Here is a 16,800-nt window from a genome sequence, read left to right as displayed (position 1 = left end):
GGTCCTCAAGGAACCCATTTTAAGGCACTTGGAAGAGAGGAAGGTGATCAGGAACAGTCAACATGGATTCACCAAGGGAAAGTCATGCCTGACCAACCTGATTGCCTTCTATGAAGAGGTGACTGGCACTGTGGATGTGGGGAAAGCGGTGGAGGTGATATACCTTGACTTTAGCAAAGCTTTTGTTACAGTCTCCCACAGTATTCTTATCAGCAAGTTAAAGAAGTATAGGTTGGATGAATGGTCTATAAAATGGATAGAGAACTGGCTAGATCATCGGACTCAATGGGTAGTGATCAATGGCTCCATGTCTAGCTGGCAGCCGGTCACAAGCAGAGTGCTCCAGGGGTCGGTCTTGTTCAACATCTTCTTTAATGATCTGGAGGATAGGGTAGATTGCACCCTCAGCAAGTTTGCAGATGACACTAAGCTAGGGGGAGTGATAGATACCCTGGAAGGTAGGGATAGGATACTGAGGGACCTAGACAAATTGGAGGATTGGGCCAAAAGAAATCTGATGAGGTTCAACAAGGACAAGTGCAGAGTCCTCCACTTAGGACAGAAGAATCCCATGCACAGCTACAGACTGGGGACCAACGAGCTAGATGACAGATCTGCAGAAAAGGACTTGGGGGTTACAGTGGATAAGAAGCTGGATATGAGTCAGCAGTGTGCCCTAGTTGCCAAGAAGGCTAATAGCCTATTGGGCTGCATTAGTAGGAGCATTGCTAGCAGATCGTGGGAAGTGATTATTCCCCTCTATTCAGCATTGATGAAGCCGCATTTGGAGTAGTGTGTCCAGTTTTGGGCCCCCCATTACAAAAAGGATGTGGACAAGTGGAGAGAGTCCAGCGGAGGGCAACAAAAATGATTAGGGGGCTGGAGCACAAGACTTATGAGGAGAGGCTGAGGGAACTAGGTTTGTTTAGTCTGCAAAAGAGAAGAATGAGGGGAGATTTGATAGCAGCCTTTAACTACCTGAAAGGGGGTTCCAGGGAGGATGGAGCTAGGCTGTTCTCTGTCGTGGCAGATGACCGAACAAGGAGCACCGGTCTCAAGTTGCAGGGGGGGAGGTCTAGGTTAGATATTAGGAAAAAGTTTTTCACTAGGAGGGTGGTGAAGCACTGGAATGGGTTACCTAAAGAGGTGGTGGAATTTCCACCTTTTGAGGTTTTTAAGCTGCGGCTTGACAAAGCCCTGGCTGGGATGATTTAGCTGAGGTTAGTCCTGCTTTGAACAAGGGGTTGGACTAGATGACCTCCTGAGGTCCCTTCCAACTCTAATATTATATGATAAACACTTGTGGCTGGCCTCGGGCAGCTGACTCAAGCTCATGGGGTTCGGGTTGCTGGGCTGTAAAATTGCTGGATAAACGTTTGGGCTTTGGTTGGAGCCTGAGCTCTGGGACCCTGTGAGGCAGAAGGGTCCCAGAGCCTGGGCTCCAGCCCGAGGCCAAACATCTACAGAGCAGTTTTTAGCCCCGCAGCTCGAACCCCTGTGAGCCCGAGTCAGCTGACCCGAGCTGGGTGCAACCGTGCCACAGTCTTTTATTCCAGTGTAGACATACCCAAAGAGAGAGTGACATAAAATTAAGAACATTTATGATTGCGTTACCTCTGGCCTACCTTTTAAAAAATGTTGACCACCTTCCCCATTCCAGTTTCATTGGTTAAACTATCCCATGACTGCACGTTCGCTCCACCATAATACAATTCAGACCTTGCAGTTAATAGACAGCTGTTGGTCTGCTGTCCAAATTCAGCTCTCTGTTTCAGTGATGTAAATCCGGAATAATACCACTGAGTTCAGTGACAATACTTTGGATGTACACCATTGTACTGACAGTAACTGGTCCAATGAGTTTACACAAGAATCTAGGTTGTTCAAATAAGCCTAATATTGAACTTCAGGTAAAGATTAATCACACAGGGTGAAATTTATCACATGTAGTTGGCCATCAAAAGGCCAGAGCCTTAAGACTCCCTTAAAGCTTCAAATAGGGTTTTTTTGGTGTCCCTCTGCACAAGGATGAATTTCACTCAGAAAGAATGCTGAAATGTCACTTCAGAACACACAAATATACGAATTTATTGGACTAAATACAATATTATATTAATATAAAAATTAGTATAAAAATACAAATCTTGAGGTGACAAAATAAAAAAAGGCAGTGCTTATCATGCCCTGTTTTACAACGCTGATAAGAGCCTATTCTAGTACAGCATGAAAAGGAACATGAAACTACTTCTTCTGGAGTAGGTGGTATTGTCAGAACTTGGCTTTTTTTTTTCTTGACCTAAAATTTGATCCAGACATCTTTTTTCAGATTTTACGAAGCTGGCATCTGAAACGGTGCCACATTTATGTTGTTTTAATCTTACCGCTAGTGACTATATTTTTGAGTTACTCTATTGATGATGCATTTCTCTGACAGTTTACTCTATTTTATATTGGAGAACATAGTGAAAAGAGATCAAGGCAGGTATTTTGGAAAGTAATAAAGGATGGGCAATATTTCATTGAATACCTGGAGACTGATGCATAATGTGACAATGTGTGCCGTAATAGAGCTATTGGGAAGCCAGTGTATTCTTTTTGAATTGATGGCTGGCTACGTGCTGTTAAGAAGTAAAGTTCAACAAGGATTTATCCTTTGAACAAGAAAGAAATGTTTAAGGGCTGGGCTTATTAGAAATAATATAAGGCTTACAAAGTTATAAATTATAGATATTATTTTCAATTAATTAAACCTTCAGTAGTGAAAATGAAAAAAATATCTGAAGCAACCACTCAAGAGACAAGCAAAAACCAATTGCCTGATAGAGATGCAATTTTCACTGTATAGTTCCATTTATTTATAGGCTACACTGAAGAAATAAAGTTGTAAACAAAATGACATTATTCCTGAGGAAGAACGCTACGGTTCAAGCTGAAAATCAAGGGCAAAGTTTTTAAAACACACATTAGGGGTCAGATTCTCAAAAGTGCTGAGCATCCAGCAGCTCCCATTGAAAAAAATCTGGTCACTTCATTTAGGGGCCTAAATAAGATCTGATGTCTTCTGAAAACGTATGGATATTTTGGACCAAATGTAGCCCTGTGTAAACAGGCACATATTTATTTGCCTTCAGTGGAGCTATATCCTCTTCTACTAAGACTGAATTTGACCCTATTTGTCTCTTGTACGAAACATTTTCAGGTTAAAATTGTTTTTTTTTTATTTCAGAGCATTGCAAAGCAGCTGGAGTGTATACCCCAATTTCCTCTTCCTTTAGTGGAACCATGCTGTCAGACCTGTAATTACAAAAACATTACAGTAGATGGTCATCCCCCAATACCCGCTTTGAAATTTACAGCCCTAATCCTCCAACACTTTGGCATGTGCTTAACTTTGGTACTAGCTACATGCTTATTGTCTCCAACAGAATTATTTGTTTGATTATAGTTCTGTTTCCAGGATAGAGGTACGAAAGTATAAGGTTTACAGAACTGAAAGAGTTCTAAAGTCATTTATTACTATTTTAAGTAATGTGCGCTAAGTTAAATATAATTTGTGTATATAATTAGTAAAGTAACTTCTATATTAACTAAAGATTAAAATCTACTGGAATGGCAGTTTAAATCAAGTGATTTTACTGGAGTTACATTTCCTTTGGTCATGTCGAGGGAATATATCTAATTTGTTGAATTGCAAGAGAAGAGTATTTTATTGGTACTTAGAGATTATTTTGTGGCAAAATACTATAGGAGGTTCAAAGCTTTCTTTCAGTTGATATCATATACTGACAGTTGATAAGTCTCCTTCTCCATCCTTTAATTTTTAAAACAGTTTCACATTTGGAGCATTATTTACAAGAATATGTGTGATTAGAGTGAATTTAACACTGTTTTTGTCCTCCTGTATTTCTTCCATTTGCAGAGGTATGGACTTATATTTCATGCTGGGACTTGGAAGCTTTGTGTTTATTTTGTAATTGAGAACCCTGACCTCTGTGTGGGGTGTCAGATTGAAATTATCAGGTCCGGGTGCTATAGGATCTGATACAGATGGTGTATATAATGCTTTATATAGACACCTACTGATGTATATAGTGGGCTTGATTCAACACTACGTTATAACTAGTTTTAAACCAGTGTAACTTTATTGATTCCAATTCCATAACCCAGAAATAGCTGTAGTATTGAATATTGAGGCCATATGCCTCCTACACCAAACACCCTCTCCCACTGTAGGGCCCTTATACCATGCCACTCTCAGAACCTCTGCAGAGGAATTCCTAGTTGGCTTCGGCCTACTTATGGTTCTAAAGCCTGATTATTTTATTTATATACTTATTTTGTATTTCTGTAGCATCTCGGGGGCCCCGTCATGAATCAGGGCTCCATTGTGCTGGGCACTGTATAAACACATAATTAAAAAGATGGTCTCTGTACCAAAGAGTTTACAATCTAAATACAAGACAACAGACAACAGGTGGATACAACAAACATCCAGGGAACATAAGGTAACTATGAGACAAAACGTGCTCAGCATGAAAAGCAGTGGTCATAGAATACCAGTTCCTTACCCCCAGTTGAGTTTTTGTTGGCATCGTGGTAGAGGAGTTTTAAAGAAGATTTGAAGGAGGAAAATGAGGTGACTTTGCAGCTATTATCTCTATCTAGACAAACTTATAGTTGTGAAAGTTCTTGGCATACATCTAAAAGGTTTTTTTGTCTAGGATTTCCAAGTTTTTTAAAATTTAAATCAGATTTTTTCATTTAAATTAAATATAGGGCTTTTGCTTTTTTTTTTTTTAATTAAATTAATTTTGAAATTGACAATTTATATCAAGGCCTGAACTTATTAAAATCTATTTAAAGTATTTAAATGAAATAGAAAAAGTAATATTAAGCAGTACATATCTGCTGCCAAGTTTTTAAAGAAAGTCAGACCACTGGACTGGTAGAAGCCACTGGCTAAGCACCTGGAACCAGAATTTTCTGAAGTGCTAAACCGGCTTTTGAGAACAGTAGCCTCTTCTGCAGGAGCAGACAGAATATTTTCTACGTTTCAGTTTATTCAACTAGCTCAGTTAAATGACTAGTTCAGTCAAAGTTCAGAAACCAGTTGGGTGCTGACAAATCAGGAAAGCTTGTTTTCCTCTTCAAATCTGTGAATATAAATTAGATTTGAGAGGATGAGATCTACTAATTCTAAAATCTTGAAGCACATGGAGACCAGAAACAATCAGTTCAGTACACTAAGTACAGATAATACTTCCTTTGTTTAGTCAATCAGTTAGTTTTAAATGCAAAACGTGTTGCTAAACCCTTTTTCCCCCTGATATATCCAGTGCATTTAAGGTAGTTTTTTTAATAAAAAAAATTAAAATGCTGTTCTTGTGCATTTTAATTGAATTTGAATTTCCACCTGAATAGTGCTTGACACAAATTGCAAGTAAAAAATTAATCTAGTAAATAAGAAATGTATCATTCACCATTTTCTAACATCATAATAAATGTATCCTGTGACTGACTCAGTTGTAGGGTCATCATTTTTCTTGATATCTCAATTGGCAGTTTTTTTCTGGTAATGCCCATCTCCTCTCTGGGACTTGCATTTTACAGATGGGTACTGAGGCACAAAAAGGCTAAGTGACTCATCCAAGGTCACACATGGCAGAGCAGGGAATTGAACGTGGGTTTCCCATGATCCAGGCCAGTGCCCCCACCATTGGGCCATTCTTCCTCTTGAATAGTAAAGATTAAAAAATAAAAATCTAAACATGTAAGTTAAGCTATATAAGTGCTTAACTATAGATATAGTGAATCCTCCTGCTTAGCCAAAAGAAGCCTCAAAATTAGTGTAAAGACTATATCTAATTTCAAATCAACATGTTTTAATAGCTAATAATCTTATTTTAGGTAAATAACTAAAAGTACAAATGCAAAACACAATTAAACTTGATGATTTAAATAATCAAATTTCCTGCTTGCTGATATAAATCATGATTCATATCAGAGATTTAAATCACTTTTATATAAATTAATCCATTCTGACCATGGTGGAATTGATCTTTGTAGTTTGCAACTAATTGGACACCCCATTGATGTATATTTCAGAAAAATAGCAATAGTGACAATTAAAACAACACTCTTATATCATAATGTTCACTTCAATGGGAATTACACTCTCCCCCAAACTGCAGAATTTGGCTCTCTGTTGTGCTAATGTCAGTTACTGTGCTTACATACATGGCATTCTTTATCTTTCCAGTAAATTAGGAATAAATTTGTTGGCAATCAGTTGGGCCATAATCAGATGGGCCATAATCAGATGCAAGATTTATTTCTTGTCACAGTCCCTCTCCCAATAATGAAACTAGAAGTTGGTACAGCACCATTCCTGTAATGAAGCATGTGCATCCTGGGTATCCATTGGGCCTTAAATGAGGACGGGGAGAATAATTTAATCGAGAATTGCTGTTTTCTAATTTTGTTAGAGGTTAGGATAGGTGCTTTTAATAAATATATATTTAGGTGTGAATAATACACATACTTTCAGGGTTCATAAAATGTGACCTTTTTTTTTAAAATCCCTCTCTCCTATCCAGAATGGGTGATATTTGTCTGTTTCCATGTCTGCATAACCTAGATGCTATGCAGGGATTACAGAAAAATGGTATAATCTTTCCAGAGGGGCAGCTGTCCTCTGTCTTACTTTTAGATTAGCCATGGAGCTTCTGTCTACCAACAGGTGTGTTTAATAATTCTGTAGCTATGGAAGAGTAACAGTGTGAGCGTCCCTGTTCCACCTGCATTATCTGGTGATTTCTGTTTTCAACTCTCTGACTCCTTACGTCATGATTTGGCAAAGTGAGTCTGTCCAGATTGAAGGAGAAACAAAGCAGCATGAAGGAATTTGGCAATTCCTTCACTGAGTTGTCTTTTTAAACCATGTAAAATACAGTGCAAGTAATTGCCCTCTAATTTGCTGAGCTAATCAGTATGACAGTTATCCATTAGTGTCTATTTAATACCTTATACTGTGTGGAGTGCAAAATTGGTGATAAGGCATTTTTATACTGCATCAAACAGAATTCCAGCTTTCTTCTGAAAGTGATAAGCTACGTTCTTTGCTTCCTTTTTGTCTAGACACAGGCAGTAATGTACACAGAAGGCCATTTATCCAGCAATATTAATGTACTTAAAATGTAAGTGAAATCATCTCTTAAATTGTGATAAACTCTTCCAGTGGTGAAACTGATGGATTTTGATGTCTTCATTGCAATGTTGACATAAAGGATTTTAGATTAAAGTGGAAGAAGATTTGTATATTGGAGTGGTCCAATTTGTTGTGCAGTTCCTTTTACTTTGTCATTAAACCTCCAATTTGAAGAATATTACAGCATGCTTAGCAACTTAGATCTTCTGGGTTTCTCTTTGAGTTATGGGTACAAAGGTCTATTCAGAGAAGGGTGTAAAAAAGACTTAGAGAAAACAGATATTTTGTTTCTTTTGTTCTCATTCTTCCATATTTAGGATGAGATTTTCAGAAGCACCAAAGGGATTTGTGCGCCTAAATCCCTTCGGTGATTTTGACAATCTCCCCTTTAAAAATAATACTGGATTAGAATTAGGAAACTGGAATGAGTACATACATTATGTATGCAGGCCTTTATCTTCAACTTCAATTTGCGTTCCAAATTCAGAAACATCCCTCACCATGCTTGTCCTCATCTTCCCCATTCTTCTCATACATCATGATGCTTGGGGCAGTGGTCTTAGTCCTTTCAGTGCACTCTTCCAGCTGTTTCACTAGGCATTGTGATCCTCTTTCCTTTTAGCCCATGACACTTTTTCTTTTAGCTTCTCTTTTTCTTTAGCTTTCACTTTTTCTTTTCTACTTTTCAAGTCCTATTGAAGCTCTATTGGCTAAAATGCTATTTAAGATTTTGGATTCCATTTTCCAAATATATAATATTTTAATTTGGATTGTGTAAATATCACTTTTGCACTATACACACTAGCAGATTGTTGCTGTTGTTGGAATAGTTTTAGATATAGTTTTTGATATGAAACTATTTTGGGGACAAATTAATAATAAAACCTGAGTCTAGAGGCAAAATGCAACTAAAACATTTAGGAAAGAAGATTATTTGTTTTTATATTTATTTGTTACTGTAAATGCATATGCCATCTTTCTGAGAGAAGGAAAAAATCTCTCCTAAATTAACCGAAATATTTTTTAAAAAGCCTACTTTTTATAAGGGACCCATCTTTTTGTTCTGTGTTTGTAAAGTGCTTAGCACAATGTGTCCTGGTCCATGACCAGGGTTCCTGTAATATAAATAATAATGAATAACATAATGTTCTATTTCAGGGGTGGCCAAACTTACTGACCCTCCAAGCTGCATACAAAAGTCTTCAGAGGTTCAAGAGCTGGGGTGTGCCTGCCAGGTCCTGGGGCTTAGCCCTGCAGCAGGATGGTGGTGCTCGGGGCTTCTGCTCTGCAGGGCACACTTGCCAGGGCTTCAGAAGCCCTGAAACTGCTCCCTCCCCGCCCACAGGGCTGATGCTCCAAGCCCTGGCAAGTGATCCCTGTGGGGCTGAAGCTCTGAGGTCCCCCGCCCCGCTGGGCAGAAGCCTGTAACCCCACCACAGGCAGAATCCCCAAGCTCCCCATCCCAGTCTGGTAGTTGAAGAATGGGGGGGGCGGGGTAAAAGGGCGTAGGGGGTGCCACGAGCCGCACATTAAAGAGCTGCCTGTGGCTCACAACCTGCGGTTTGATCACCCTGTTATATTCCTCTGGTATCAAACTATGGCTATGTCTACATTGCCAGCGGCACTGCCCGCAAAGTGCAGGATCGATTTTTGTGGGTTCGATTGAGCGGCAGTGAAGACTCGCTCAATCAAACCCAGAAGTCGACTCTGTAAATCCACTCTGTCAAGAAGCATAGTGGTGCGTTGATGGGAGGGTATTTCCTGTCGGCGCAGTGCAGTGGAGACACGGTGGTAAGTAGACGTTTGGAAGTCGATGGGAGATACACAAGCTACGTACAGTAGCTTGTGTATCTCCCGTCGACTGCTGCCAAAATCCGCGGCCAGTGTACACCAGGCCTATCTTCAGTTATCTATATAAAGTTCAAGAGAAGATGTACCACTGAAGAACACATTTGTTAAAGAACACAACAATGTGGAAAACACAAGTGGAGATTAAAGAACACAACAATGTGGAAAACACAAGTGGAGGTTACATAAATAATTCTGATTCCAACTTAACACCCAGTTCACGCACATGCACCATTAATTGAAAAATTCTCAGTGACCTGCACCCATACAACCTTAATTCTACCCCACATTTGTTTTAAATATTTTAGGGACCAATCCAACTTTCATACCAGTCCCAAGTAGTCTTTTCTTAGACTTAAACGGGTGTTGGACCAGGGGCCTTACATATCTTTTTAACATTATAAATTTGGATAATTGAATATACTTGTGTATTTATTATTTGTTCTGTGGCATCAGATCTGAAGGTTTGCTATGACCTAAACTGTTACAGTTTTAATATAGTGGACATAAAGTTATGATCTGGTATAAGAGTTATGTTTAATCTATGTTTAAAGAATAACGTTATCTCTAATGATATTAGGGGTATGTAGAATTACTATGCTCAATAAGAAAAGATTGTAGTTCGACTGCGATTACATACTACTATAATGGGGACTGTAAGAAATTTCCTTTGGATAGATATTTGAATTATAATTAAGGTTGTTTTGAATAGTTGAATGCAATAAATTTTAATTCAAATTGAATTCTTTTCAAAAGTAGTTGGTGAAGCTCATTGAAGTGGGGGATGGGCTGTCATATGGATTTTATGATAGATGCAAACAACAGCTCTTGGTTGAATAGACTACAACACTGATTGGGAAAATAGGAACACCATCCTTGGGTGCAACACATCAGTTCAAGTAGAAATTACATGTTTGAAACAGAAATAAAAGTACATGTTAAGAGACCAGAGAAGAGCTGTAACTGACCAAAAATAACCAGTATTGCAGGGAAAGAAACAGCTTTCAAATTCTGCAAATAAAATATCACTGGTAACACTGCAAAAAAAGAAATCTCTATTTTCCAGTTGATGTTTATTGGCAAAATGGGATTGAAATATTCTGGTTTAAGTGGGCTAATAAAAGATATTACCCACACAGACCATTAGACTGGTCTGTTGCGACCCTCCCATAGCTGCAGATGTGTTACAGGAAGCGTAATGAAAATTGTGCCTCTAAAATGTTAATCCTAATGCATTAATCATTTCTTCTCCCATAAATTAATTGTTATGGTTAAGCAGGTGTTCGGCTGATGCTGGCTTTGAAAAGCTGTCTGGCATTGCTAGCTAATATAACTAGACATAATGAAAGACTTTTTGAGAAAGGAAGGAGAAAAAATGCAGAGATTATGGTTCACATTATTTGTCTGAAATTTGAAGGCAATATTATGATTGTTAAAATAACAATTGCTTTTTAATTTAGATAGAAATTGCTCTACCAACTTAACTACACATGGCATGAGTCTTATTTCAAAAGGGGGAAAGAGCTGTTTTCTATTTTAGAGGAGACAGTGTTTTGTTTAAAAAGAAAACCACTTTGACAAGCTACACAAAACTATGTCCTCCACCAAAAAACAGGAAAAGTTTCTACTTGCTAATGGTTCAGGAATCACAGCAAGGAAAAACTCTGTGATCTTACGATAGGTAGGATAATATAATGTTACTGTACATGTTGTTGCTTAATCTCATTGATTTACAATTCTTATACTGATATTTTTTATTATTATGTATTACATGTATAGAAAGCTGTTTTCTTTTAAGGCAAAATTTTGGGCTTTGTTATGGGTCTGTAAGGGGTGCAGTATATTCTTACTGCCACCTGTACTGGCCCTTCCTTCACCAGGCTGACTGATCCTGAAGTTGGTTGGACCTGATGTATAAGTGGGTGCAGTTAGGGATAAAAGGGAGTGGAGGGCTGGACATCAGCTTTGTTTTTGGAGGTTAGAGTTGGGCAGCAGCAGGCAGTCACCTCTCACAGAGTTTGTATACCCCAAGATTTGCAGATACTTGAGAGCCTATTGTAGATACCAAACAGCCAGGACCAGGATTTGCAGCGTTTGGTTATTTATTTTTCAAGATTATATAGCTGTATGCAGTGAAAATTTTAGAGAAACAATATGGTCTAGTAGATTGAACATGAAGATGAGAGTTTGGAGTCCATGAGTTATAACCGTGGCAGATCTAAATTCGGAACCCTCCTTTGATAATGCTAAGAGACTGTGTTCTGGAGACTGACATTCTCTGTCATCTAGTTCTTTCTCAGGTGCGCAGTAACTTGCGCCGTGTTTGTTTGTTGGGGTATTGCAGTAATTCACTCTGATGGAGGTTTTTCTGCAATCTGTGACATATGATTTAAATGCTGTTAAGAATTAATTATTGCTGTGCTTTTGCACCAAGGGATTCTATTCTCTTGGAGGTGTTGCTAGCTAGTGCTAGGAACACTTTTATGTATGTATGTATGTATGTATGTATGTTTTTTACACTATTATGATGCCATATGTATGCAAGAGGAGTTTTAGTCTCAACTTTAGTGAAAGGGAATAGGTAAATCATTTAACCTTTCTGTGCCTCACTTTATTGATCTGTGGAACAATTCCTACTAGTACCTACAGCGGTTTTGTGATGCTTGGAATGTTTGTATAGTGAATCTGGTTATATGTGTCAGTAGTTAAATTGTGTAACTTGCACCAATTTGATGTTTAGTGGGTGTGCAAAATGTGCCCGATTTAAAAGTTGAAAAGTCAAAAGCTGGGGGAATGAAGCAGAAAGCAACTACCAGGAGGGTGTATATATAATAAAGTAGCCTCCCACAATTTATCTTACATTGTCAGTTTTTGTTCATCATCCTTCTGCCCATCATCATACAAGCATGCCCATGGAATGTCAAATCAGTGTGAATTATACAGCTTTATCACTTACACAATTTATATATCGCTGCTGAATTTTTGCCCATTTTGTTTTCAACGATGAGTTTTAATTCCATCTTTGAGAAACTCAGTAATGTTGCTATTGTACTTTGGGGAGGGTTTGTTGTTTCCATCATGCTTTGCTTCACTGGTACTTTTTTTTAAAATGTCTTTTCTTAGCTAACTGTTCACCACCATGCCAAAATGGAGGGATGTGTCTGCGACCTCAGCTTTGTGTGTGTAAACCAGGGACGAAAGGTAACTCCTGTGAGGATACAGTCACGCAAGATACTTCTTCCACTGGAGGTCAGGGCCCTGTGGCTCCACCGTGGCCCATTCCTCAGCAGGCTGCTCAGCAGACTCTCTCTCAGAAGGTACAGGTTCCACAGAAAGCCGGCCCGCTGGCTCAGATGACGTTCACTCTCAAGCAGAAACCCCCTGTTGGATTACCTCAGCAACTGCAACCACAGTAAGTGTTTCCTCCTCACTTCTTTCTCTGTTTCTTTCTTTGTTTTTAAATGTGTTAGATTTTTGGGAGCTGCATAATTTAAAACAAAATATTATTCCTTTCAACTGGCCCCTGAAAGCCGAGAGACTATCTGTTAGCTTGGAGATCTTTTCAAAGAGTTGTTGTGTAAAAGCATCTTTTTTTAACCCCATTAAGTATATCCACTGTGCCTTTTATAACATATGGGCCAAATCCACTCACTGTACTGGAGAAGTGCTATTAAAGTCAATGAGCCTGATTCTCTTCTCATTTTGATTTTTCCACTGATATAATTATGTTGATTACAATGGAGTTACTCTTCAGTTATACATGTGTGAGAGGAAAAATAAGGCCCAGCGTGTCATAATTGTTTGAGTTTAATTGCGAACAGAATCTGGCATGGTAGGACTACATTTGAATGAGGGGAGTAAAATGTGCTCTGATTCCTCTTGGCTTTTTCATTTACGATTGTCTTAATGGCTAGAATAGTTTATTGCTGCTTCATGCTAAAGTCCGCAGATCTGTCAGGATAAGTACTTGTACTTCAACCTGTTTGGAGCTTGGGGGCAGAACCAGTCACTGGCAGCAGGGGGAATACTCCCCCTCTTGAAGTTCCCTCCAGCTTTTTTTTTTTCTTTTTCCACAGCAGCTGCTGCAGTGCTTTTCTGAGGGAAATGCCAAATTTTATTTCCAATGTTTAGATTAACAATTTGGCTCAATAATGTAGCTGTCTAATTTCCAGCTGCGTTTCAGGGCTACGTTTACCTTTTGGGGAAGCTATCTCCTCAGTTCTGCTTCCCCTCTGAGGCGTGTGCAGCAGTTGGTGCCCCTGAAGGTTTCAGGGGGAGAGGTGGGCAGAGAAAAGCTGGTGACAAAAGGAAGAATCTCTGTCTCCTGCCCATTGTGTCTGATGCTCCTTGTGATGCTGTAATACAGGGATAAGGATTTCCTGCCACACCTAAAAGATTGCTGTTTCTGTGAGTCACCATGCCCTAATATCCAGGTTATTGTTTCTAATTTCTGTTCAGGCTGTCATGCCTCGTCACTGCCTCTATCTCTTCCTCCAACATTTGTCTATGGCAGTGTTTCTCAATTGGTGTTCCGCGGAACCCCAGGGTTCCGCGGGAACACTGTTGGGGTTCCGTGAGCAGCTGTTGTCTCTGCGCCGCCGAGAGCAGCTGTTGTCTCTGCGCCGCCGAAAAAGGGAAGATGTCCCGGATTTTCCGGTGGAGGGTATCCAGTGTAAGTGTAATTTAAGTGTAATTTAATTGAGAAATGCTGACCTTTGCTTATTTCGACATTTGAAGACTGTTAAGAGTTTGGGGGGTTCCGCAATTATTTGTGGAGTTCAAAAGGGTTCCGTGGCCAAATTTAATTGAGAAACACTGGTCTATGGAGTGAGGAGAAGGGCAACATCCCAGATGTGGAAGAACTGGCAGGCAGTAAAGGGTCTCTTGGCTCACTGTAAAGACAGTATACCTGCCCTGTGATGCCCCCTGCTGGCTAGGGGTTGCTCTGTGGTGCCTTGCCTTGATTTCCCCATCACAGATTCTCAGGAATGAGCCAGAGGTTTATGTCCAGTAACAAACCCCCTTCTTGGGGACTGGTTTGTTAACATAAAACAAATCCAAAGTAAAGTCTTCTGCCCCAGTCTCCCACTGGGCACACCCCTCCTCCCTAACATCTGTCTGGCTCGACGTCTGTCTGCTAGACACTATAATCAGCCCTTACCAGGTTCTGCTCAGTCTCTCCCCATGAGGTCAGGAGTTTGCACAGGCCCCTTTTTCTCTCAAGTGGTTCCTCCAGCAGCTTCCACAGCTCCTTTCTTCCTGAGCCTTTTCAGCAGCAGCAGCTCTCCTTTCTCTTCTCTTACCTTCCTGGGGTGAGAGAGTTCCAGGAGTAGCTGCTCACCAGTTGCCTTCCCTTAAGCCCAGTTGGACAGCAGATAATCAGTCACAGGTGCACTGGACCTGACTCCATCTTAAAGAGGCCAGTCACCTTGTGACAAAAACCATTTATTAATTCTACCCTGGCCTTCATTTTATAAAGGCAGAAGGTTCCTCAGTGTGCACCAGCTAAAACTTAACCTGGTATCATTAATGAAGGTAAATGTGGCTGTTGTCCCTGGTGGTTAGGGACTTTGTGTTTCTAACTAGGGGAGATTTTTAACTGAAAGAGTGGTTGGCTCACTATTCAGGCCCTTCAGATGCAGCTAGGTCCAGGCAGGCATTGTCTCAGGCCCCTCCTTTGGTCATGAAAACTCTAGAGGGGAATCAAACCAACAAAAATAAACAGGCATCTGACACCCTAAGTGCCTCCATATATTTTCACAAACAACACTAACACAGGTGGACAGTATAACAAGTATGGTCCCTTTCAGCCTAAAAAATGTCTGGCTAAAGGCTGCTTCATAGAAATGGGATTCAAATCTGTTTCATATAGATATATGGGGCTTTGGTCCTTGGGATCAGGTGCTCAGATAAATCAGTTTCCAGCTATCTTAATGATACAATAGGAAACTTTCTGGAAAGCAGAGACTATTCAGTAGTCAAGGAGAAAAGTCAACTTGCAATCCTGACTCCTGCCCAACACTACAGAAAGGAATACAGCTCACATGACAAGTTGAAGCAGTCCATGGAATACAACAGGAGAAAATATCTGTTTGCAAGAGGTAGCTAGAACAAGTGCAGGTTCAGTAGCTGCCCACTGTTGCATCTGGTCTATTGGCAGGTCCAATGCTTAATTTGTAATGAAAGAGGTGCTGTGGCTCCAGCAATTAGGTGTCGGGACTCAAGCAATTTTGTTTTACTTTCATAAGTGATGCTGCAAGCCCAGTGGTGCTGGGGCTATGAACTGCCATGCCTAGAGGTGCCGGCACTCAGTCCTGCCAAGCCTTGGCACAAATTAAGCACTGGGCAGCTCTCCAAATTAGTTTTGCCTGTAATTAGGCCCGCAGTTGATACTAAGCTTTCTTAATTTGGAAGCAAGAGTTACCTGTAGCTTTGATTAAATAAAGTCACTGGATACTGCCAAAAGGGGGGTACCTTATGGAGCTGTACAAGAATTACAGGAACAGTTTTGTCCCATTCCCAGTCTCAGCAAACTATGGTCACAACATGAATGAAATCATGCATCATCTACTTCATGTCAGAGCACGGCATCCTGTTTTCCATCCTGTTTCTATCCTTAGAGAATCAGCAACAAGCAGAGCATAGCAGAGCCCTATCTGAAACATCTAAATAAGTTCCTCATGGAGGCTTGTCTTCAAAGTGTTCCTATTTTGCCATCCTCAGACAACTCTTATGATTTGCAGATGGATGGCAGCTTTTTTCTTTTCCCAACTTTGATTATTACCATTACATCTGCTCCTGGGATTCCTCTCCAGGATCATGGTAGCAATAATATTGGCTTTATGAAAGAAGGAAATTCACTTATCTCTTCCTGGACAATTTTTTCTGGTCGGGGTTCTGTAGAGAGAGAAAGTTGAAGCAAGCACAGTATCTTGGATTCAGGACAAAACAGACACATGGTCTAAGGAAAGTCAATCCTAGGTCTGGGTTGAGGATACAAGGCCTCATCTCAGAAGAATGTTAACAGAAGATGAAGATTGCCATAACTGGAAACAAGTCATGTTATAGAAACAAAAATCCAATTCTTATTGGAGTCTTTTGGGAACTCTAATCTCATACACAGGCATGCTTCTGTGATCCAGAGTTCCTATTATAGTTAGCTAGTAATTCTGGGTATTCCTGCCTCATCTCACCTTATCTTATCCATTGGCAGAGGTCCAGCTCCAATGGTATATTCTCTGCTCCCACAACTGGTGAATGCAGAGAATTAGTTTTGTTTTTTTAATTTTTTAAGAGGTCTTCCCAATTCAGTTCAGGAAATTGGTACCAGAAAGAGAAAACATGGTATCCACCATCTGGAACACAATGACTCATTGAGTTCTCAGAGCTTTGCTTCTTCCGTGGATAACAGATCTGTTCTGGTCATGACAGTCTGTGTATGATAGCTTTTTCATAAATAACTGGGAAGAACACAATCATCTCTACTCCAGAGAAATTCTCATCCTAGGTAGAGCAAAATTTCCTATTTCTATGTATCCTGCCCACCAAAGGGGAGATGAACACCAAGACCTACATGGCAGAAGTTGGGTTAGCAGAGTGGTTTCTACATCCAGAAATATTTCACTCCTTGTAAATCCATTTGGAGGGCTGGTGACCAGCCTTGTTGTATCTAGAAACAGTAAATAAAGTGCCCTAAAGCCTCTCTGTATGTCAGGACCTGTGGTGCAAGATGGTGAATGACATCT

At 39.9% G+C, this 16,800-nt stretch overlaps 1 protein-coding gene across 1 annotated transcript in view; it reads left to right on the top strand.

Annotated features, from left to right (window-relative positions):
* LTBP1 (latent transforming growth factor beta binding protein 1) overlaps positions 1 to 16,800 on the top strand; it is a gene marked incomplete at its 3' end in the record, with an annotated part of 277,622 nt that overhangs the window by 14,962 nt on the left and 245,860 nt on the right. Inside the window, exon 2 of the mRNA XM_067562644.1 lies at positions 12,179 to 12,467. Within this exon, the coding sequence (XP_067418745.1) occupies positions 12,211 to 12,467 (257 nt within the window). The remainder of the gene's footprint in view (positions 1 to 12,178; positions 12,468 to 16,800) is intronic.

Source organism: Emydura macquarii, unplaced genomic scaffold (genome assembly GCF_026122565.2).
Source record: "Emydura macquarii macquarii isolate MOO-44397 ecotype Brisbane River unplaced genomic scaffold, CSIRO-AGI_Emac_v2 contig_2457, whole genome shotgun sequence".
Taxonomy (NCBI): domain Eukaryota; kingdom Metazoa; phylum Chordata; order Testudines; family Chelidae; genus Emydura; species Emydura macquarii.
This window is presented reverse-complemented; position numbering and strand designations above follow the sequence as displayed.